The 23,112-nt window shown below is 39.1% G+C and overlaps 1 protein-coding gene across 1 annotated transcript; it reads right to left on the reverse strand.

Moving 5' to 3' along the window:
• Positions 1 to 9,443: 9,443 nt before the first annotated feature.
• LOC137747927 (uncharacterized) lies at positions 9,444 to 22,120 on the reverse strand (the record flags this gene model as incomplete). The annotated part of the gene is made up of 6 exons (XM_068488053.1): positions 9,444 to 9,670; positions 9,809 to 9,872; positions 19,721 to 20,291; positions 20,667 to 20,724; positions 21,295 to 21,550; positions 21,998 to 22,120. Coding segments are annotated over 6 exons (1,299 nt in total), but the record flags the coding sequence as incomplete, so codon positions are not given.
• Positions 22,121 to 23,112: the final 992 nt, after the last annotated feature.

The following is a 23,112-nucleotide window of genomic DNA, read 5'->3' on the forward strand; positions in this document are numbered from 1 at the left end:
AATTATCACGTGTTTCCATGATGCGAGTTTTATACGCGCACCAATTAAACCCTCTTTTTGTCAAATTGTAGTATAGGTGCAAGTAGGGATCGTTCTGGACCGGGGATTAGGAGGGATTGTTAATCTCTTGGAAACTGACTTAAAAACGTAAAAACAATATAAAACACTAAACTAGACTCAAAGAATTCAAAAATACTTTAAAACATAAACTAAACAGATTCTAACAAGTTCAAAAGACTCAAAACTCTTAAAAACACAAACTAAATTGATTTCTAACTAATTTGACATTAAAGTAAAGGGGGATTTAGGTTTTGACAAAATTAAACTAAATGAACAAATTGCAATTAAAACAGAATGTAAATATGAATGTGAATAAAATATGGATGATGGAATAGCCAAGGGGTTCTTCTCCACACATGTTACACTTGCATACAAGATTGATTCTCAGTTGGTCTTTCGATAAATTATGAAACTCAATGCTCCAAGTTAATTAGGTCCGCTTAAATTAACTTTCAGATTTCCCTAGATTCGTTGGATTGAATGGAATACGCATTACAACCAAATTATTCTTAATCAAAGTCCCTAACTATGGAATACGCATGATAGAGACATTCAACAAAGATCATTAAGTTCAACGGAAATCATAAACATCGACGAGGCATTCGTTACTATGGAATACGCATGAAACTTATGCCAAGAATTCGTTTAACGCGATTGTTTATAAGCAACCTCCACTACTTGTGAATATAAGTTCATTACGATTAGGTGAAATTCACTTATATTCTAGCGTCATATTTATGCATGAAAATTAAGCGCGCATTCTTAATAAACATTCATAAATAAGTTATCAATCAAACGGTTAAACAAATTGAATCCACAACTTATTAAATTCCAACCAAAAGTAATCAATTCATAATGCAAGCATAAACATGTATTTTGAATCACCCCCTAGCTAAAGGGGGTTTAGTTCCTCATAACTTTGAAATCAAAGAAACACCTAAACATTCCAACAACTCAAACTTGAATTGTATGAACGTTTAGGCACTCTTCTCTTCCATTCCTCATACGTACAAAACAAAGAGAATTAAATTTAAACTTTGAAATCAAAGAAACACCTAAACATTCCAACAACTCACACTTGAATTGTATGAACGTTTAGGCCCTCTTATCTTCCTCGTTGTTGTAGCACAAGGTCTAAGGTGAGGTTTGGGGGATTATGGAAATGGATGAGGAGTGGTGTTTGGATTATAAGGGAATGGATGGGAAGCTCACGGCTAGGGAAGGGAGAATGTGTTTGTAATGTGTTGTGTATGAAAATGAGATCTCCATGAATGAATGAATGCAAGGGTATTTATAGGAGTAGTGGAGGGAACATATGGCTATGTCATTTGTAGGTGAAGTAGGTGGATGTTGTAGGTGAAGTAGGTGGATGTTGTAGGTGGAGTAGGTGGATGTTGTAGGTGAAGTAGGTGGATGTTGTAGGTGAAGTAGGTGGATGTTGTAGGTGATTATGAGTGATAAGTGATAAGTGTATGATATGTTAAGTGATAAGTGAATGATTATGATAAGTGATAAATGAATGTATGATATGATAAGTGGTGAATGATATGTGGTGAATGATAAGTGGTAGTGTTTAAGTATTTAAAATAGGGAACAAAGCCCTTCCTTGCATGGCAAGGAAGGGAGACACAAGGAAACACACGACAATGTCCTAAGGTTGCTAGGAATGTTGTTTTTGTGTTCTAAAATGCGTAGGAGTTTTCAATGATGCTCAAACATGAGGTCTTTTTAGGATTTAACTTTCCTACTTCAAGTCTTCAATTTCGTCCATCCTTTTGGCTCCAAGCATATGATATCCATTCCAATCTCTAATTTGCTCCAAAAGGCTCCAAAAGGCATCCTTTTGCATACTTTGCCCTTAGAACCTGAAAACACACAAAAGAAGCATAAAGAACTAAAATAACTAAAGAAACATAACGTAAATGTACGAGAACAAGCCATTTAAGTCGCATAAATATGCTCCTATCAAATACCCCCACACTTAGCTTTTGCTAGTCCTCGAGCAAAACAGAAAAACAAAACAAAAAGAACAAAACACAACCTACACCTTCCAACAATCGTATCAGGGACTTCCAATGCACATGACAAATTAAAAATCATTATTCTCACAGATTTGAGCCATCTTTACACTTAAGTACATTCTTACTCATAGTCACCACATACTAGTTCACAATTAAGCATTTAAAACCATGTTTTGAATGTAGTAACATGCCTTAGAGAATTCCCTCAATTTCTTACTAGATGTACTCTTGTTTTTCACACAGATTTTCTGACTACACACCCAACACTAGGTATATGTGAGAAGATTGATGTAAACATGTAGACGAACACTCACATATGTTATAATAAGGAAAGCATTTTCTGGAGTTAATAAGCATGTTTAGATATGATCTCATGAATGGAATGCTACTACTTAGACGCGAGAACCAGTGACACCATAAGCCCATACCAAGTTCAAACTCCACAAATTGAAATACACAACACTCAAGATAGAAGTCAAGGGTTGTAACGGGGCTTGGGGTATGTGGATAACAAAGAAGGGATATGGAAAACAAAGGTTTTTAAAGAAATAGTGAGCAAAGCATTTGAATCAACTTAGAATTCACTTTTGAATGAAAACTCAACTTTTGAACAAAAAGGGAGAGTTTAGACAATTTACACCCAGAATTGGTGTTTTTGAACCTTTCTTCAATCACTTATTCTTTCATTTTTTTTCTTTTCTCTTTTTTTTTTTTTTTTTTTTTTTTTTTTTTTTTTTTTTTTTTTTTTTCTTTTCTTTTCTTTTGAATCTCAAAACATCAACACTTAAACATTCTCTCCCCCACACTTATTTTCTTTCATAATGTAACTCAAAAGGAATTCAATTAAGTCATGCTCACTATCTTTTAAGAACAAGGGTGGGGATTGTCCTAAACTAGGCTAGGTGAGGAAAATGTGGGTAAACAAAGAATAAAGGCTAAACAAGGCTCAACGGGGTTAAAACTTACAACATATACGAAGTATGGGAAGTAAGGCTATTTGGCTATGGTGGTGGTCACTACACAACTTCTTCTTGAATATGTGTTATGCAAATCAATAACATGCTTTGAATGAAATGGGCATGAGTTCTAGCATTTGGAACTATATGATGAAACGCCTTCTAAGTAGTAACCAAGCAAAGAATAATGAGATCATGCAACGACTTTAGAAAACAAGAAATCACAGATTAAACTCTCCAAAGAACATTATAGGCTCAAGTCTCTCAGGGTTGTAGCGTTTGTTTGAGTTCCTTCCTTCAAGCATGTTACAAAAACGAATTTTTTTTTCTTTTATGATTGCATGTGAAGTCATACATTATAACCATAACCAAGCATATACCAAGAGTAAATCATACTTTTCTCTATGTTTATAACTCTTTCTAACCATCATGCAATTATAAACCAAATCCTTATCATTGTGTTGGAAGGTACCCTAAGACACAAACACACAAAAACAACTCAAAACACTCTTTTTAGGGTTTTTAAAACAAGTTTTTCAAATTTTTATGTGATTTTCGGAGTTATAAAACAAAACACACTAAAAGACTCTAAAACAACTTAAAAACACCTTAAAACAGCAAGGAACAACATTTGAAGTTATGGGTGATAAAATCCCACGAATTTGCATTAAATAAACTTAGTTACCCCCCCACACTTAAATCAAACATTGTCCTCAATGTTTTAAGCATATGGTTCACACAAAACATAAGTAAACACACAAAAAACATTTAAACATACTAAACATGGCAGAATGTAATTAACAAAGAGAAGAGTTTAGGGACGCAAATCTGGTTATGGAGTGTAAATTCCCTCTTCTCCTTGGTGATTGCATTGAGGCTTTGATCTTTGTGATTCCACAGGCTTACTCTTGAACTGGTTTCCGCCCATCGTTGATTTTCCTTTGTGCTACTTCTTGAACTGGGCAGCATGATGGTTCATTTGGTCTCCCCCGAAGGTCTGAGCTTATCCCTTTTATCTGTTTCTTTGTTCAATCTTTCCAATTCGTATTGAAAAGGGTTGGAGGATAACTCAGCCTATGTTTGTCTCCACATGCTTCAATGTATCATTTTCACTTGCCTTACTTGCTCCCCTTTGCAGAAGTGGTCCCTTCTCCGGAAGTGTATCAACCGTTGAAGATGACTACTCGAGAGCAACGCTAGGTAAGCAATCAGGAATAGGTTCCAGGCAGTTGGCTCCAGATCGGAAGATTGACTCTAAGTGCCGGCTGATTGCTTCTTTTACTTTGCCATGCGAGTAAGAACAAGGACAAAGAAAAAGACAGGGAAAGAGCATGATATGAGATACTTTTGCTTTTGACCTTGATGATATGAGATACCTTTGCTTTTGAAGAAGCGGTGCATGAATCAGCACATGTATTTCCTCCTGGGTCATCTTTACTCCAGGCATCTGGTATCATCTTTGGGGAAGAACAAAAAATTTAGTATTTCGAAAGGCTTTGCTGGGAGTGCGCCCTCAGAGGTGAGGGAGAGTTGGGCATTTTCTTCAGGTTTGCCCTGCCATAAAAGACGAAGGTCGACATATATAGAGATAATATCCAGTGGTGGTACTTTTTACCCTTGTCGACAAACGTTTTGATCCCGCAATTCCGGCTTTTTGAAATAGTGGCGCCTCTTCGATCTCTGAATACGCCTCTTCGATTTCTGAGCAGGCGCCCCTTCGATTTCTGAACGACGCCCCTTCGCTTTCTGAACGACACGTGGTAGTGCAGATGCGGCTCCTTTTGACAAAGCTGCACGCGTCTTCTGAAAAGCAGAGAAAGCGTCGCCGAACTTTGCGTTTGTCGGCTAAAGATATGTAGTTGCGGTGATGGCCTCCACGTGTTGTCTGAAAAGAAGAAATCTTTTGACAAAGTTGAACGCGTCTTCTGAAAAGCCGAGAAAGCGTCGCCAAAATTACGCCGGAAATTCCGGCTTTTTGAATCGGTGGACGCGTCGCCTTGGCTTTTTTATTGAGCTATCGATCACCACAACAAACACTCTCTGAAGATTTCCCATTCTTGAAGATCGACTCCAGCCCTTTGAAATTTAACTCCATCCCTTTTCTTTGAACACTTTTGAAAAATGGCAAACTCATCGAACCTTAGCTTGGAATTGAGCCTTAGCAGTGATACGGGCGCGCCGCGTCAAGGTAACGTATGGCGCCCTTCTTTCTTATCTTCTAACGGTCTTCTTACAGGTGAAGACTCCGTGATGCAGGACGCCACAACAGCTACAGTAGTAGCTAGGAACCTCCTCACTCCAAAAGATAGTAGGCTGCTGTCAAGACGGTCCGATGAGTTGGCCGTTCAAGAGTCCCTCGCACTTAGTGTTCAGTGTGCGAGTTCTGTGTCCAACATGGGCCAACGCCTGCTTGCCCGCTCCCGTCAGGTGGAATCATTGATGGCAGAGGTGGAGAGTCTTAAGCAAGAGATCCAGCAGCTTAAGTACGAGAATAGAAGTTTGCATGTGCTTGCAAATAACTATTCGTCGGGCATGAAGAGAAAGCTTGATGAGCTGCAAGAATCTGAGGGTCGAATTCACAGTGACCGTCAAAGGCTTGCGGCTTGTCTCAAGAGGCACCTTTTTCCTGGGTCATCCAGCGCTTGGCCAAGTATTGAGGCCTGGAATGCTCTAGCTCCGATGGCTTCCGCTCCGATGCCTCCCGCTTCTGCGCCTTCCGCTCCTATGCCTTCCGCTTCTATTCCTTCTGCTTCGACGCCTCGTAGCGGGGCTTCATGTAAACATCCTCTGTGAAGGCTCCATCTTTCTCCATGTTTAGTATCTTTTTTTTTTTTTTTTTTTTTTTTTTTTTTTTTTACATAAATAAAATCAAACGGCATGGAATTTATCTTTGAATGGGCGGTGATACTCGAAATGATCCGGTAATAGTTTAAATTCCAGATTGGGTGCCTGAATCATTAACCACATGTTAGTATAAAAGAAAATTGAAATTCGGGGAGGCGGCTTACCTGTGTGCTCCAAAATGAACTCCAGAATAAACACCCCTTCGAAAGTTATGACTTGTCCCGTGTCATAAAATCCAACTTCCTTGGGAATTGTGGTTTCAAATATGTCCTCTTTGATACCTTCTACATCTTCTCCAGCCACTACCTTCTCTTGAATCATTCTTCTTGGTGTACAAAGTCCTTTGAAGAATTCAACACCATCTAAAACTTGCTGTGTTGCACCAAGAATTTGAATAGCATTTTGCACCTTTGGGAAGGCTTCCACGATGTCCTTTTTACTCTCTTCTTGGTTGGGAATCAAAAACCTGCTAGGAAAAGGGACATTGGGTGGAATAACATCAGAATAACATGGAATTGGGACGTCCTTACTAGTGGTGGGTGGTTTAGAGGGCTTAGGGGGCTGCGGCAAGGGTTGTTCTACCCTTGCCGTGTGCATGTCTTCTTCCTCCTCCTCAATTAGCAGCTCTTCATCCACTTCTAGGCTATGTTTGGACATTTTTAGGTCAGCTCCAACCTCCATAGCACTTCCCAACGTGATAGCATTATGGATTTCAAAATCTTCCTTCGAGTTTTCAATAGTTGAGTTGGAGAGTTCACTCTGCTCTTGAATTTGTTTCATGAACTCCATAATCTGCCCAAATTGCTCGTCCAATTTACCCAACTTCTTGTCTTGATTTTGTTCGTCCTGCGTCAAAGAGGTTAGTAATTGAAAATTTTTATCATTATCCATGGACATACTTGAACTTGATTGGAATTGTTGTGGGGGAGGTTGTGGTGGCTGCATAGGTGTTGTATTGAACTCCTCATATGGTTGCCAATATGCTTCTTGTTGAGCCTCCTTGGCTTGATTTTGTGACCCCTGCGCCAAAGAATTTATTTCATTAAGAATTTGATTATAATCTATTGGCGAACTTGAATTTAATTGAGCATATTGCATATGAAGTTGTGGTGGCTGCATAGGTCTTGAATAGAACTCCTCATATGGTTGCCAATATGCTTCACGTTGAACTTGTTGATCTTCCCACCATATAGAGTTTGAATGATCCCTCCAATCTCTTTGTGGACATTGATTGGCTTGAAATCCTTGCCTATATGAAGCACCAAATGTAGGGACACTCTGCATTGTGGTCCTTTCGGCATACGGCGACAATTTAGAAGTAAGATTTGCCAATTGAGCTTGAATGCTAGCAAAATCCATATCTTACTTCTCTAGTACCTAAAATCAAAGAAAGAGAACTAAATCAAATATCAAAAGTAACAACAAACAAAGAAAACAACACTAAGTTAGAAACTAAAACGAAAACAACTAAACCAAAAAAAAGAAAAGAACCAAGGGATTAGCAAAGTTGCTAATCCCCGGCAACGGCGCCAAAATTCGATGCGAGTTTTATACGCGCACAAATTAAACCCTCTTTTTGTCAAATTGTAGTATAGGTGCAAGTAGGGATCGTTCTGGACCGGGGATTAGGAGGGATTGTTAATCTCTTGGAAACTGACTTAAAAACGTAAAAACAATATAAAACACTAAACTAGACTCAAAGAATTCAAAAATACTTTCAAACATAAACTAAACAGATTCTAACAAGTTCAAAAGACTCAAAACTCTTAAAAACACAAACTAAATTGATTTCTAACTAATTTGACATTAAAGTAAAGGGGGATTTAGGTTTTGACAAAATTAAACTAAATGAACAAATTGCAATTAAAACAGAATGTAAATATGAATGTGAATAAAATATGGATGATGGAATAGCCAAGGGGTTCTTCTCCACACATGTTACACTTGCATACAAGATTGATTCTCAGTTGGTCTTTCGATAAATTATGAAACTCAATGCTCCAAGTTAATTAGGTCCGCTTAAATTAACTTTCAGATTTCCCTAGATTCGTTGGATTGAATGGAATACGCATTACAACCAAATTATTCTTAAGCAAAGTCCCTAACTATGGAATACGCATGATAGAGACATTCAACAAAGATCATTAAGTTCAACGGAAATCATAAACATCGACGAGGCATTCGTTACTATGGAATACACATGAAACTTATGCCAAGAATTCGTTTAACGCGATTGTTTATAAGCAACCTCCACTACTTGTGAATATAAGTTCATTACGATTAGGTGAAATTCACTTATATTCTAGCGTCATATTTATGCATGAAAATTAAGCGCGCATTCTTAATAAACATTCATAAATAAGTTATCAATCAAACGGTTAAACAAATTGAATCCACAACTTATTAAATTCCAACCAAAAGTAATCAATTCATAATGCAAGCATAAACATGTATTTTGAATCACCCCCTAGCTAAAGGGGGTTTAGTTCCTCATAACTTTGAAATCAAAGAAACACCTAAACATTCCAACAACTCAAACTTGAATTGTATGAACGTTTAGGCACTCTTCTCTTCCATTCCTCATACGTACAAAACAAAGAGAATTAAATTTAAACTTTGAAATCAAAGAAACACCTAAACATTCCAACAACTCACACTTGAATTGTATGAACGTTTAGGCCCTCTTATCTTCCTCGTTGTTGTAGCACAAGGTCTAAGGTGAGGTTTGGGGGATTATGGAAATGGATGAGGAGTGGTGTTTGGATTATAAGGGAATGGATGGGAAGCTCACGGCTAGGGAAGGGAGAATGTGTTTGTAATGTGTTGTGTATGAAAATGAGATCTCCATGAATGAATGAATGCAAGGGTATTTATAGGAGTAGTGGAGGGAACATATGGCTATGTCATTTGTAGGTGAAGTAGGTGGATGTTGTAGGTGAAGTAGGTGGATGTTGTAGGTGAAGTAGGTGGATGTTGTAGGTGATTATGAGTGATAAGTGATAAGTGTATGATATGTTAAGTGATAAGTGAATGATTATGATAAGTGATAAATGAATGTATGATATGATAAGTGGTGAATGATATGTGGTGAATGATAAGTGGTAGTGTTTAAGTATTTAAAATAGGGAACAAAGCCCTTCCTTGCATGGCAAGGAAGGGAGACACAAGGAAACACACGACAATGTCCTAAGGTTGCTAGGAATGTTGTTTTTGTGTTCTAAAATGCGTAGGAGTTTTCAATGATGCTCAAACATGAGGTCTTTTTAGGATTTAACTTTCCTACTTCAAGTCTTCAATTTCGTCCATCCTTTTGGCTCCAAGCATATGATATCCATTCCAATCTCTAATTTGCTCCAAAAGGCTCCAAAAGGCATCCTTTTGCATACTTTGCCCTTAGAACCTGAAAACACACAAAAGAAGCATAAAGAACTAAAATAACTAAAGAAACATAACGTAAATGTACGAGAACAAGCCATTTAAGTCGCATAAATATGCTCCTATCATTCCACCATTCCAATTTTGACGTCGTTGTCCCCAAAACCATATGGAGAAGGATGTTGAGTTAAAAATCAGCTAATGCTTGTCTTTTGACAGCTTTCTGGGGCACATATTGCAAACTAAATTCAGACAACGCCATTGTCCATTTCCCAATTCGGCCTTTTACTATCGGCCGAGTGAGCATATAGCGAATAACATCTATCTGGGAGATGACCTGAGTAACAGAAGGAAGCATGTAATGCCTAAGTTTAGACGCAGTGAAGAATAAAGCAAAAGAGAGTTTCTCGACGGCTGAATAATTTATCTCAGCTGAGTTAAGATCTCGGCTGAGATAAAAAATGGCCTACTCCCGCCCAATGTCGTTTTCTTGCGTAAGAAGATAGCCAATGGATTCCTCGGCAGTCGAGATATATAACTTAAAAGGTTTACCGTGTTGAGGTGGCATGAGGACAGGTGGGGCAGTAAGGGAGACCTTGATTTGCGTGAAAGCATCCTGATGTTCTTTGCACCATTTGAATTTATCAGAATCCTTAAGTTTTAAGTGTTGGAAATGTGCCCTAAAAGCCAATCATATGATGACACTATATGGACATTTCACATGTTAAACTAATCTAGTTTAATATAAAAGGAAAAGATTATTGTTTAAAGCCGTCTCATATAAATGTTATATGCTTAAATGATAAGTCCAGGGAATATGTAATTGGGAGAATGTGATCTAAAGAAGTTAGATTCATGAGACGATTCTCTTTCGTATACGTATCCTAAACGTTCCTGATGATAGGATTGCTAATTGGGCATTGACAGTCTGTTAAGATCAGTACGTGCTATGTCTTGTCTTAGAGAAAGTGACTGGTCTCGAGTCATTGGTGTGACTGACACCAAGACAAGCATGTAGGTACTCAATAGAGAATGAGTCTATTGCACGCGATCAACAAGGAGTTCTCATACTCATGTCACATGAAAACTCATGGTTGGGACAATGCAAAGTAGTCATTTGACTTGAGGCATCATAGTTGTCTTATGGTTAGGTCCTTGATCTTTGACTATGTCAAAGTCACTCCGTCAAAGGGTTCCACATCATAGTTGGGGTTAAGTCACTTAGCCATGGAGGTAAGTGAATGCACAACAAGAGATCTCTAACCTTTAAATTGTTTGAAAGAGAATACTCTATGATATGATTAAAAATCTCTAGGCAGAGTATGAATGAGATTTAGGAATTCGTTCCAAATCACATTCAAGGTAATCATATAAGTAAGAGAATCACATTGGATAGTAGACATGAATAAACTATCAAATCAAACAATGTGGTCAAGAGTATTGTATTAGAGAAAGACCGTATTGCATTGTAATCCCAAACTGGATAGGTTCTCCACCTCTTCTGATTAACTTGGGTAGCCATGACATACTGCTAGGTGTCACTTATGGTTTGTGGAAGCCATAAAGGTGTATAATCACTAAAAGGAGAATTGAAAAGTAAGTTTCAATTCACAATCGATTTGAAGAGTTGTAATCGCCCATTGCCTCGCTAAAAGGAACCTAATGGATCGTACACCGTGTAAGGTAGAGATTGAAGAAATAACGAAGACGAGTAAGGATAATTAAATGGTTTAGTTATTTATGGCTAGGATTAATTAATATGTTAATTAATCAAATGAATAAGTTCATTTTAGACCTTAGGTTAGTTTTGGGACTTAAGGCCTAATGGGCTTTGAATGTCAAGTCTAATAACTCAAGTTGTATAACAACTTGAAAACACAAAGGGCACGAAAGGCCAATGAACCCACATGGTCGGCCATAGAGTGTGAGGGAGAATTGGTTTTAATTTCAATTATGCCACTCAATGTAACATAGAGTGTGAGGGAGAATTGGTTTTCATTTCAATTATGCCACTCAATGTAAGTGGCTATAGAAAGGAAATTATAACCCATTCCCTCATAAGGGTTTTCTAGAGAGAAAAGAGAAAAACACAAAAGCTCTCTCTTCTCTTAGGAGGCTGGCTGCCCTAGGAAAAATGGACTAGCATCCATTTCTTCCTAAGTTACTCATCTCTTCCTCAATGCTCTCCTTGGTGTGGAAACTTAGAAGTTCCCTTTCTTGGGAACTTGGAGAATCCATTCCTTCATCCATATCCAAGAAGTCATGGAGCCAAGAAGCAAAGTTCCTCCATCCACATCCATGGAGCCAAGGAGCAAGGAGACTAAGGAAAGAAGGCCCTCACATGGGTGAATATCATTTGCTAAGCAAAGAGGTGCTTTAAAGGTATAAAAGTTTCTCAACTCTTTTCTTTAAGATTTGAGTTGAGTCTTGGTTCACCACAACTACTAGGCCTTGAATTTCATGGGTAAAGTTTTGTTTTTTAGTGCATACAAGTATGATTCTGTCTTTAATTGTTAATTGCATGCATAGATGTTGCTCAAATGAACTTGTTTTCACAAATTTTTCCTTCATCAAGAACGTGGAAAAAGCCCTCATTTTCCTCGTTGAGTTAGAAATGAAATGACGAAGAAAATTAATTTTGCTGAGTAAAGATTGTAATTGCTTCTTCGTTTTCAGGGGTGGAGCATCAAGGATCGCTCGAGCTTTATTCTCATCTACCTTAATGCCACAATGATGTACAAGGAAACCCAAGAAGTTGCCTGCCGATACACCAAAGGCGCATTTGGTAGGGTTCATTTTAAGATTATGTTGGCTCACATGAAGGAAAGTTGGCCGAAGATCATCTAAATGTGTTCAACGGTGCTTCGATTTGACCACAACATCATCGATTTATACCTCAACGATTGTGCCAATCAGAATCTAAAAAATGGTATTCTTAGAGTGTTGATATGTAACACCGGCGTTCTTAAGTTCGAAGGGCATGACGACCCATTCGTAGGTCCTGAGTGTCCTGAGGCAACGAAAAGTAGTTTTGTGGACATCGGCCTTAGTAATGAAAATCTGGCTATAACTAGCATGGCTATCCATGAAAGATAACATCTTGTGGTTTTCTGCAGCGTTGATTAACAAGTCTGAAATTAACATTGTATATTCATCTTTAAGGGTTGTCAAGTTCAAATTACAAAAATCAATGCAAATATGTAGAGCACCACTTTTTTTTAAAACTAGGACAATATTCGCCAACCATTCGACGTATCGAGTTGTCTGAATAAAACTAGCTTTTAAAAGTTGAACAAGTTCATCTTTTATGCCGAGCTGAACTTCGGTCGAGAATTGTCGGACGGGTTGGCATAAAGGTTTACAACCAACCTTGATGTATAGTTCGTGCTCGACGAGTGTTTGGTCCAGGCCAGGCATCTCATGGTAACTCCAAGCTAAACAATCTTTAAATTCTTCAAGCGGTTTATAAAGCTCGGCTTTCATAGGTTAGGGCAACAAAGAACTCATAAATAAAGGCCGAGGGTTATCGGTTGTTCCAATGTTTATGTTGTCTAATGGATCTTTGATGCGTGATTTATACGCACACAAACTAAACCCTATTTGTGACAATTGTAGTAATGATGTAAGTAGGGATCGTTCTAACCGGGGATTAACTAGGGATGCTAAATACTTGACTCAAATAAATAAAACTAACTTTTAAAACACTAAGACAAACTAAAAGACTCAAAACAAGTTTAAAAGACTCCAAATACTCAAAAACATAAAATAAGACAAATCAAATGAATAAGACTTAACAAAATAAGGGGGGGATTGTGGTTGGACGAGATTAAATTAAACGGACAGATTAAAATTTAAAACAGATAGTAAAGATGAATGTGATGAAAATATGGATGATGGAATAGCTAAGGGGTTCTTCTCCACACATGTTACACTTGCATACAAAAATGATTCTCAGTTGGTCTTTCGATAAGTTGTGAAACTCAATGCTCCAAGTTAATTAGGTCCGCTTAGATTAACTTTCAGATTTCCCTAAATTCGTTGGATTGAATGGAATACGCATTACAACCAAATTATTCTTAATCAAAGTCCCTAACTATGGAATACGCATGATAGAGACATTCAACAAAGATCATTAAGTTCAATGAAAATTATAAGTGTTGACGAGGCATTCGTTACTATGGAATACGCATGAAACTTATGCCAAGAATTCGTTTAACGCGATTGTTTATAAGCAACCTCGACTCCTTGTGAATATAAGTTCGTAACGTTTAGGTGAAACTCACTTATATTCTAGCGTCATATTCATGCATGAAAATTAAGCTTGCAATCTCAATGAACATACATAAATAAGTTATCAATCAAACAGTTAAACGAATTGAATCCACAACTTATGAAATTCCAACCAAAAGTAATCAATTCATATTGCAAATATAAACATAGTTTCGAATCACCCCCTAGCTAAAGGGGGGTTTAGTTCCTCATAACCTTGAAATCAAAGAAACAACTAAACATTCCAACAACTCAAACTTGAATTGTATGAACGTTTAGGCACTCTTCTCTTCCATTACAAAACAAAGAAAATTGAATTCAAACATCGAAATCAAAGAAACACCTAAACATTCCAACAACTCAAACTTGAATTGTATGAACGTTTAAGCACTCTTCTCTTCCTCGTTGTTGTGGCACAAGGTCTAAGGTGAGCTTTGGGGATTATGTGAAGTGTTTTGGAGGGATGGGAAGTGGTTGGATAGTGGCTGAAATGGAGGATAAAAACTGCACAGATTGGAGGGGAATTTGCGGCACAAGGGTTGTGTTTGTGTTGTGTGAAGTGTATGAAATGAGATGTGCATGAATGAATGAATGCTAGGGTATTTATAGGGGTAGTGGAGGGAACATATGGCTGTTTGTTTAAGCATTTGTGTGGAGGAATGATGGAAAAACAGCTAGGACACATGTGAAAACTGGAATTGCACAAGGGGAGCAAAGGGAACCCACGGCATGGATGGATTTGTGCATGTGTTGGCTGATTAAGATTGTGGAAATACAAGGGAATGCATGGGTTAGTTTTGAAGAAAAGGTGTGTGAATGGGGTAATTGAATGATTAAAGTGCATGTGGGTTGGATATTAAAGGATGGAATGCATGTGAATTAAGTTGGAAAGCTGGAATGATGAAGTGGGAGTGCACGGCATTGAGTGTTTGTTTGATGATGATGCATGTGATGGGTGGGAACAAAGGGGGAAACATGGCACAAGGGGGCTTGAATGAATGATTAAATGTGCATGTGGATTTAAAGAATGAGTGTTGGTGTAATGATGAAGTGAATGCATGTGACTTGTGAATACAAAGAGAAGGGGAAAAACTGGAAATGCTCAAGGAGTGCACGGCATTGGGGGGGGGAAGAAATGATGGCATGAAAGTGAAGGGATTAGTGGTGCATGTGCATGTGAGTTGAAATGCATATGTTTAAATGGTTGAAATGTGTAGATGATTATGATAATGATAAGTGATAAGTGAATGATATGTTAAGTGATAAATGAATGATATGTGGTGAGTGATAAGTGAATGAAAGTGATAAGTGATAATAGGGCTAGTTTAAAGGGCTAGGGTTTAAGTACATAGAATGGGCCTAAAATAGGTTGGTTTGCATGGCATAATATGTTTGATTGGGCTAGGCCCTTTGTTTGATGTCCCCAAAGAGCATACAAGGCTTCAATTTCGTCCATCCTCTTTGCTCCATGATTAAGCTATCCAATCCTTGCCCAAAAGTGCCCCAAATAGCCTCAAAATGCACTTTCTTGCTCCCTAAGCCTTTAGAACCTGAAAACACACAAAAGAAGCATAAAGGACTAAAATAACTAGAGAAACATAACGTAAATGCACGAGAACAAGCCATTTAAGTCGCATGAATATGCTTCTATCAAACTCCCCCACACTTATCTTTTGCTAGTCCTCGAGCAAAACAGAATAAAAACAAATAAACAAAACGACACTAAACACGTAAAACACAACCTACACCTTCCAAACAATCGTTTCAGGGATTTCCAATGCACATGACAAGTTAAAAATCATCATTCCCACAGATTTTAGTCATCTTCACACTTAATTACATTCTTAATCACATTCACCACATACTATTTCACAATTAAGTATTTAAAACCATGTTTTGAATGTAGTAACATGCCTTAGAGAATTTGCTCAATTCCTTACAAGATATGCACTCAGTTTTCACTCAGATTTTCTGACTACACACCCTAAACTAGTTATATGTGAGAAAATTGATGTGAACATAAAAACGAACACTCACACACACCCTAAACTAGTTACATGTTTAGATATGATCTCATGAATGGAATGTTACTACTTAGAATGAGAACCAGTGATTCCATAAGCTCATATCAATTCCAAACTCCACAAATTGAAACACATAACACTCAAGATAGAAGCATAAGGGTTGAAACGGAGCTAAAGGTGTTTGGCTAACAAAGAAGGGATATGGAAAACAAAGGTTCTTAAAGAAATAGCGAGCAAAGCATTTGAATTAACGTAGAATTCACTTTTGAATGAAAACTCAACTTTTGAACAAGGGGGAACAAGCTCTTTTTCCTTTCTTTCTTTTCTTTTCTGTTTATCTTTTTCATATGTTTTTCACAATTTTTTTTTTTTTTTTTTTTTTTTTTTTCTTTTGACTCTCAAAACATACATAAACACTTAAGAACAAAACATTCTCTCCCCCACACTCATTTTCTTTCATAATGTAACTCAAAAGGAATTCATTTAAATCATGCTCACTATCATTTAAGAACAAGGGTGTGGATTGTCCTAAACTAGGCTAGGTAAGGATAATGTGGGTTAACAAAGAATAAAGGCTAAACGAGGCTCAACGGGGTTTAAAACTTACAACAAATACGAAATATGGGAAGTAAGGCTATTTGGTTATGGTGGCAACTACACAACTTCATCTTGATATATGTTATGCAAATCAATGTCATGCTTTGAATGAAACGGATATAAGTTCTAGCATTTAGTTCTATCATGATACAATTGCATTCTAAGTAGCAACCAAGCAAGGAATAATGAGATCATGCAACAACTTTTAGAAAACAAAGAATCACAGAAAATAACTCTCCAAAGAAGGTAATGGCTCGAGTCTCACAGGGTTGTAGCGTTTGTTTGAGTTCCTTCCTTCAAGCATGTTACTAAAACGAATTTTTCTTTTATGATTGCATGTGAAGTCATACATTATAACCATAACCAAGCATATACCAAGAGTAAATCAAACTTTTCTCTATGTTAATAACTCTTTTTAACAGTCATGCAATTACAAACCAAATCCTTATCATAACGTTGGAAGGTACCCTAAGACACAAAAACAACTCAAAACACTCTTTTTAGGCTTTTCAAAAAAAAAATGTTTTTCAAATTTTTATGTGATTTTCGGAGTTATAAAACAAAACACACTAAAACACTCTAAAACAACTTAAAAACACCTTAAAACAGCAAGGAACAACATTTGAAGTTATGGGTGATAAAATCCCACGAATTTGCATTAACAACATTAGTTACCCCCCCACACTTAAATCAAACATTGTCCTCAATGTTTTAAGCATAGATTCACACAAAACATAAGTAAACACACAAAAAGCACTTAAACATACTAAACATGGCATAATGTAAATAACAAAGAGAAGAGTTTAGGGACGCAAATCTGGTTGTGGAATGTAAATTCCATCTTCTCCTTGGTGATTGCATTGATGCTTGATTTTGTTGATTCCACAGGCTTACTCTCGAACTGGTTGCCGCCCATCGTTGATTTTCCTTTGTGCTACTGGGCTGGAGGATTCTTTTCGTCTTCCCCGAAGGTCTGAGCTTACCCCTTTGGTCTGTTTCTTTGTTCAATCTTTCCAATTCGTAATGAAAAGGGTTGGAGGATAACTCAGCCTATGTTTGTCTCCACATGCTTCAATGTATCATTTTCACTTGCCTTACTCGCTCCCTTTTGCAGAAGTGGTCCCTTCTCCGGAAGTGTATCAACCGTTGAAGATGACTACTCGAGAGCAACGCTAGGTAAGCAATCAGGAATAGATTACAGGCAGTTGGCTCCAGAACGGAAGACTGACTCCAAGTGCCGGCTGATTGCTTCTTTTACTTTGCCATGCGAGTAAGAACAAGGACAAAGAAAAAGACAGGGAAAGAGCATGATATGAGATACTTTTGCTTTTGACCTTGATGATATGAGATACCTTTGCTTTTGAAGAAGCGGTGAATGAATCAGCACATGTATTTGTTGTGCTGTTTCCTCCTGGGTCATCTGTACTCCAGACATCTGATATCATCTTTGGGGAAGAAGAAAGAATTGAGTATTTCGAAAGGCTTTGTGGGGAGTGCACCCTCAGAGGTGAGGGAGAGTTGGGCATTTTCTTCAGGTTTGCCCTGCCATAAAAGACGAAGGTCGACATATATAGAGATAATAGCAAGTGGTGGTACTTTTTACCTTTGTCGACAAACGTTTTGATCCCGCAACTCCGGCTTTTTGAAATAGTGGCGCCTCTTCGATTTTTGAATACGCCTCTTCGATTTCTGAGCAGGCGCCCCTTCGATTTCTGAGCGACACGTGGTAGTGCAGATGCGGCTCCTTTTGACAAAGCTGCACGCGTCTTCTGAAAAGCAGAGAAAGCGTCGCCGAACTTTGCGCTTGTCGGCTAAAGATGTGTAGTTGTGATGATGGCCTCCACGTGTTGTCTGAAAAGAAGAAATCTTTTGACAAAGTTTGAACGCGCCTTCTGAAAAGCCGAGAAAACGTCGCCTAAATTACGCCGGAAATTCCGGCTTTTTGAATTGGTGGACGCGTCGCCTTGGCTTTTTTATTGAGCTATCGATCACCACAACAAACACACTCTGAAGATTTCCCATTCTTGAAAATCGACTCCGGCCCTTTGAAATTTAACTCCATCCCTTCTCTTTGAACACTTTTGAAAAATGGCAAACTCATCGAACCTTAGCTTGGAATTGAGCCTTAGCAGTGATACGGGCGCGCCGCGTCAAGGTAACGTATGGCACCCTTCTTTCTTTTCTTCTAACGGTCCTCTCACAGGTGAAGACTCCGTGATGCAGGACGCCACAACAGCTACAATAGTAGCTAGGAACCTCCTCACTCCAAAAGATAGTAGGCTGCTGTCAGGACGGTCTGATGAGTTGGCCGTTCAAGAGTCCCTCGCACTTAGTGTTTAATGTGCGAGTTCTGTGTCCAACATGAGCCAACGCCTGCTTGCCCGCTCCCGTCAGGTGGAATCATTGATGGCAAAGGTGGAAAGTCTCAAGCAGGAGATCCAGCAGCTTAAGTATGAGAATAGAAGTTTGCATGTGCTTGCAAATAACTATTTGTCGGGTATGAAGAGGAAGCTTGATGAACTGCAAGAGTCTGAAGGTCGGATTCAAAGTGACCGTCAAAGGTTTTCGTCTTTCCTCCAGAGGCACCTTTTTCCTGGGTCATCTAGCGTTTGGCCAAGTATTGAGGCCTGGAATGCTCTAGCTCCGATGACTTCCGCTCCGATGCCTCCCGCTTCTATTCCTCCCGCTTCGATGTCTTCTGCTTCGATGCCTTCCGTTCCGATGCCTTCTGCTCCGACGCCTTCTGCTCCGACGCCTCGTAGTGGGGCTTCAAGTAAACGCCCTCTGTGAAGGCTCTATCTTTCTTTGTTTAGCAGTGCCTATCAATAAATCAAACATTTTCTCAATGTTACAATCATAGACTCACACAATTAATAAACAAACAATAATAACTAAACAACCTAACAAGGCAGAAACGAAAATCCAACAAAGAGAAGAGTTTTTAGGAATCTGGAATTGGAGTGCTTTCTACGTCTTCCTTTGTTGAATGCATGGGTTGCCTCCCAAGTAGCGCTTTCTTTTACGTCTTGCAGCCGGACGGTACCTCCGTTTAAGCTTGACTAGGTTCCACGGCATGGAGGGGTACCTCCTCCACGACATGCTCCTCGAACATCTCGTAATAGGGCTTCAATCGATGCCCATTCACTTTGAATTCTTGCTGCGTCCTTGAACTTTTGATTTGTACTGCACCATGAGGGAAAACATTAGTGACAATAAAAGGACCAACCCATTTGGAACGCAATTTACCCGGAAACAACCGAAGGCGAGAATTGAACAACAACACTTTCTGCCCAATAGAGAACGTCTTGGCACGAATCATCTTGTCATGAAATGCCTTTGTTTTCTCCTTGTAAATCCGGGCATTCTCATATGCTTCATTTCGGATTTCATCAAGCTCACATAATTGAAGCTTCCTATGTAAACCTGCGGCATCAAGGTCCATATTGAACGTTTTGACGGCCCAATGTGCACGATGCTCTAGTTCGACGGGAAGATGGCATGGCTTCCCATAGATGAGCCGAAAAGGTGACATCCCAATGGGGGTTTTGTAGGCAGTGCGATACGCCCACAATGCATCATTTAAGCGCAAACTCCAATCCTTCCTTGTAGGCCCCACAGTCTTCTCAAGAATCTGCTTGATTTCCCTATTCGAAACCTCGGCTTGCCCGCTCGTTTGAGGATGATAAGGTGTGGCCACCTTATGTGTGACATTGTATTTCTTGAGCAACGCCTCGATGGTTCGATTACAAAAATGGGAACCTCCATCACTGATTAGCACTCGTGGCATTCCAAACCTTGCAAAAATGTTAGTTTTCACAAAATCTGCAACCACTCGAGAATCATTAGCTCGGGTGGCTTTTGCTTCCACCCATTTCGACACATAATCCACAGCAAGCAATATATAAATAAACCCATGTGACGAAGGAAAGGGACCCATAAAATCAATACCCGAAACATCAAAGATTTCAACACTAAAAATGGGGGTTTGCGGCATTTGCTGTTTAGGACCAATATTTCCCGTTCTTTGGCATCTATCACAAGACATGCAAAATGTTCTAGCATCCCTAAAGATGGTAGGCCAATAAAAACCACATTCTAACACCTTAAGTGCTGTTCTTTGAGTGCCAAAGTGTCCCCCACAAGCATAAGTGTGACAAAAGGTTAGAATAGCATTAAACTCAGAATCGTACACACACCTACGTATAACTTGGTCAGGGCAATATTTCCATAAATACGGGTCATCCCACACATAAAACCGTGCCTCTTTCTTTAATTTATCACATTGGTGTTTAAGTAATTCTCTAGGAATATGTTTAGACACCAAATAATTCACCAAATCAGCATACCAGGGTTCACTTACCTTGACGGACATCAGTTGCTCATCTGGGAATGTCTCTATGATAGGCACGGCATCCTCTTCATGCACCATACGGCTCAAGTGGTCAGCCACCACGTTTTCACTTCCTTTCTTGTCCCGGATTTCGATATCGAATTCTTGGAGAAGAAGCATCCATCGGATAAGGCTCGGCTTTGCTTCCTTTTTCGTGAGCAAGTACCTCAAAGCTGCATGATCAGAATAAACGATTACTTTAGTTCCAATTAAATATGAACGGAATTTATCTAAAGCAAAAACCACAGCTAGAAGTTCTTTTTCCGTCGTGAAGTAGTTCAATTGGGCATCATTGAGAGTCCGAGAGGCATAGTATATGACATGCGGCCGCTTGTCTCTTCTTTGTCCTAGAACAGCTCCTAATGCATAGTCGGATGCATCGCACATGAGTTCGAACGGAAGGCTCCAATCTGGAGGTACAATAATGGGGGCCGAGACTAGCTTCTCCTTGAGTTGGTTAAATGCCGAATTACACTCTTCATCAAACTTGAATGGAACATCTTTTTGAAGCAATCGGCAAAGAGGGTTGGACATCTTGGAGAAGTCCTTGATAAAACGCCTATAGAACCCTGCATGGCCAAGAAACGAACGTACCTCTCTAACCGAAGTAGGAGAGGGTAAGTGACGTACAAGGTCTATTTTCGATTTATCTACTTCAATTCCTTTTTCTGAAACAATATGTCCTAAAACTATACCTTGTTTCACCATAAAATGACATTTCTCCCAATTCAAGACAAGGTTAGTTTCAACACATCGTTTCAAAATTAAGGTCAGATTATCCAAGCAATTATCAAATGAACTCCCAAATACACTGAAATCATCCATGAAAACCTCAATGATCTTTTCAACAAAATCGGAAAATATACTTACCATACACCTTTGGAAAGTGGCCGGTGCGTTGCATAAGCCAAATGGCATGCGACGATAAGCAAATGTTCCAAAGGGACATGTGAATGTGGTCTTCTCTTGATCATCCGGGGCTATCACAATTTGGTTATATCCAGAGTATCCATCAAGAAAACAGTAAAAAGCATGACCGGCTAACCTTTCGAGCATCTGGTCGATGAATGGCAAAGGAAAGTGATCTTTCCTAGTCATGGCATTTAGCTTCCGGTAATCGATACATACTCGCCAACCTGTTTGAATGCGGGTTGGCACAAGCTCATTCTCAGCATTCTTCACCACTGTCACTCCAGACTTCTTTGGAACACATTGCACTGGTGACACCCAACGACTATCAGAGATCGGATAAATCACTCCACAATCAAGAAGTTTGATAATATCTTTTTTCACAACTTCCATCATTGGAGGGTTGAGACGGCGCTGAGCCTCTCGAGTTGGTTTAGCCCCCTCCTCAAGGAGTATACGGTGCATGCATCTGGTAGGGCTTATTCCTTTAATGTCGGCCAAAGTCCACCCTATGGCCGTTTTGTGCTCTCGCAGCACCCTCACAAGCTTCTCCTCCTCCATTGCCGTGAGACTTGATGAAATGATGACGGGCAATGTTTCGCCTTTTCCCAAAAACACATACTTCAAATGGTCCGGCAACGGCTTAAGTTCAAGCGATGGTGCCTGAACAACAGAAGGTAGCATCTTAGTGGAAACTGAATTTGAAAGTGAGAGTGGAACCTTACCATATTGTTGTGGCAATGACTCAAGGGCTGCCACAACCTCAATTATTTCTTCACTAGAACCCATTGCAAAGAATTCCTCCTCCTTGCCGTGGCCTTGCATTGGCCCAAATCCTTCATTTTTGCGCTCTATGGCCTTAGTGATGGTTGTTTCCAGGGCGTCCTCGTTCAATTCTTCAAGGTATACCTGCGCCAAAGAATCGATAACATCAATGGAAAAACAAGAATGATCATCAACGGGATATCTCATAGTTTCAGAAATATTAAAATCAATCACTTCCCCATCGAATTCCATTGTCAAGGTGCCTTTGTATACATCAATCTTCGTTCGGGCCGTCTTCATGAATGGCCTACCAAGGAGAATCGGCAAAGATGTAGAATGGGTTGAATCCTCCATGTCTAGGACGTAGAAATCAGCCGGAAAAATTAAATGGTTCACCTGCACAAGCACATCTTCCAAAACTCCTTTTGGATATGCGTTAGAACGATCGGCCAATTGTATAATTACACCATCTTGTTTTAATTCACCCAAATTCATAGATGCATAAATAGAATAAGGCATGACATTTATGGATGCACCTAAATCAAGCATGGCATGTTCAAAACGATTATGTCCAATCACACAAGGAATCGTGAAACTACCGGGGTCTTTGCACTTGGTAGGCAGTTTACGTTGCAAAACAGCGGACACATTCTCGCTTACCTTCACTACCTCTTTGTTTGCCCTTCTTCTCTTTGTATTGCATAGGTCCTTGAGGAATTTAGCATACTTTGGAACCTGTTTGATTGCATCGAGAAGCGGTATGTTCACTTGCACCTTCCGGAACGTTTCAAGAATGTCCTTCTCGCTTTCTTCCTTTTTTTTCTTGCATGAACCTGCTAGGAAAAGGTACATTGGGCAGATTAGGACGTGAAGTACATGAATTTGAACTTAAATTACCTGAT

This window comes from Pyrus communis, chromosome 10, assembly GCF_963583255.1.
Source record: "Pyrus communis chromosome 10, drPyrComm1.1, whole genome shotgun sequence".
In the NCBI taxonomy this organism is placed as follows: domain Eukaryota; kingdom Viridiplantae; phylum Streptophyta; class Magnoliopsida; order Rosales; family Rosaceae; genus Pyrus; species Pyrus communis.